Source organism: Colobus angolensis, unplaced genomic scaffold (assembly GCF_000951035.1).
Source record: "Colobus angolensis palliatus isolate OR3802 unplaced genomic scaffold, Cang.pa_1.0 Scaffold43, whole genome shotgun sequence".
Lineage (NCBI taxonomy): Eukaryota > Metazoa > Chordata > Mammalia > Primates > Cercopithecidae > Colobus > Colobus angolensis.
The window spans coordinates 5,496,455-5,498,341 of NW_012117710.1; the positions used below are offsets into that span (position 1 = coordinate 5,496,455).

Sequence of the window (1,887 nt, forward strand, 5' to 3'; positions counted from 1 at the left end):
GAGAATCTTCATTAAATCCGGGTGCACGGAAGTGAGTGACACACTGGGCGTTTTCCTCATGTGAACTGTGCTCTTCTCAGCCAGATTCATGTGGTTGAAGTAAATAAACTTAAACTGGGGTTCTTTCTCAGACCTGTACAACATGTCACAGACGGTTAAACTGGGGTTCTTTCTCAGACCTGTACAACATGTCACAAAGACAGTTAAACTGGGGTTCTTTCTCAGACCTGCACAAACATGTCACAGACGGTAACACCCTGGATGGATATAACCAAACAATACAACTAGATTCTTTTTTAAAATTTTTTTGAGATGGAGTCTCACTGTTACCCAGGCTGGAGTGCAGTGACGCAATCTCGGCTCACTGCAATCTCCACCTCCCGGGTTCAAGCGATTCTCCTGCCTCAGCCTCCTGAGGAGCAGGGATTACAGGCACACGCCACCACGCCCAGCTAAGTTTTGTCTTTTTAGTAGAGATGGGGTTTCCCCATGTTGGCCAGGATGGTCTCGATCTCCTGACCTTGTGATCCGCCCGCCTCGGCAGGGATTACAGGCATGAGTGCCCGCGCCTGCGCCCGGCCCTCTTTTTCTAAACAAAGTTTCACGGGAGCATCGCCATCGCTACACGTTCATGTGTTGTCTGCTTTCCCGCCAAAATAATTGAGTAGTTGTAACACATACATCTACATACAGCCCGGGACGTCTGAAATGCTTCTTATTTGGTCCTTTACCGTAAAAGGCTGCCGACCCCTGCGTTAGGAGAGTAACATCTCATTCCTCCCCCAGTGCGGGGAAGGAGCGTCCCATGGAAATTAACCTGCCTCGTGACCGAAGCCTACGACGATATGTATGTAACAAAGCTTTTCCTCCTATCATCCCCAGTGGAAATCATTGTGAAACGCAGTCGCCTTTTCCACTGCCGTCTAATGAACATTTTAAATGGGATACACCTTTTTTTTTCTTAAACTGACTAGGCAATGCTATGACACTGCCTCCCAGGTCAGCGTCTGTGATCTCCTCGGGGACCTAGTGGGAAAAGTTGAGCCTCACCCCTCCCAGAGCCCCTCCCCTCCCCTCACTTCACACCCTGGGGCCTGGGATGGAGCCTGAGCACAGCCCCACCCCTGGGCTCAGAAGCCTCCTCTGCTTGCTTCGGGGTTAGCATGTTCTGGAGGGCTGGGGGTGCTGGAAATCGGACCTCCGGACAAGTGGGATACTACTGAAATACTCTACATCTAGGCAAAGAAAGAACGTGGAGGATTTAGTTTCCAGGACATGAAAAGAAACTTCTTATAAAACCAAAATTTGTTTTCAGTAGCTCCCTAAGGCTAAGGAAAGTATAATGACAAGAAAAACTGGAAGGAGTTGCAAATTGAGTCGTCTGCATAGACAAGGAACTTAAATCAGGTGTAAGCTTCTATCATCCTGAAAACACTCTGTGCGGCCAGGCGCGGCGGCTCACGCCTGTAATCCCAGCACTTTGGGAGGCCAAGGAGGGAGGATTGCCTGAGCCCAGTAGTTCAAGACCAGCCTGGGCAACACGGCGAAACCCGGTCTCTACCAAAAAATACAAAAATTAGCCAGGCATGGTGGCCCACACCTGTAGTCCTAGCTCTACAGCAGGGAGGCTGAGGTGGGAGGATCACTTAGAGTGTGGGAGGTCAAGGCTGCAGTGAGCCATGATTGCGCAACTGCACTCCAGCCTGGGCGACAGCAGGAGACCCTGTCTCCAAAAACCCACAAAAAACCAAAAAGAACAGGTGACGCGTTCTCTGTGGTCACTACACTTTGTCACTTTCCATCTGTTAGTTGATAACCTGCGTGATCCAAACCGATTTAACTCACTATGCCTCCTTCACAAAGGAAAACCTGGTATTTTCATGGCCA

General features: G+C 49.7%; 1 protein-coding gene across 1 annotated transcript in view; it reads right to left on the reverse strand.

The window, feature by feature from the left end:
- The window catches only part of LOC105522451 (vacuolar fusion protein CCZ1 homolog B-like), a 34,859-nt gene that overhangs the window by 3,014 nt on the left and 29,958 nt on the right, over positions 1-1,887 (reverse strand). The window contains 1 exon segment of the mRNA XM_011956979.1: positions 1-133. This exon segment is cut by the window's left edge and continues 4 nt beyond it. Within this exon segment, the coding sequence (XP_011812369.1) occupies positions 1-133 (133 nt within the window).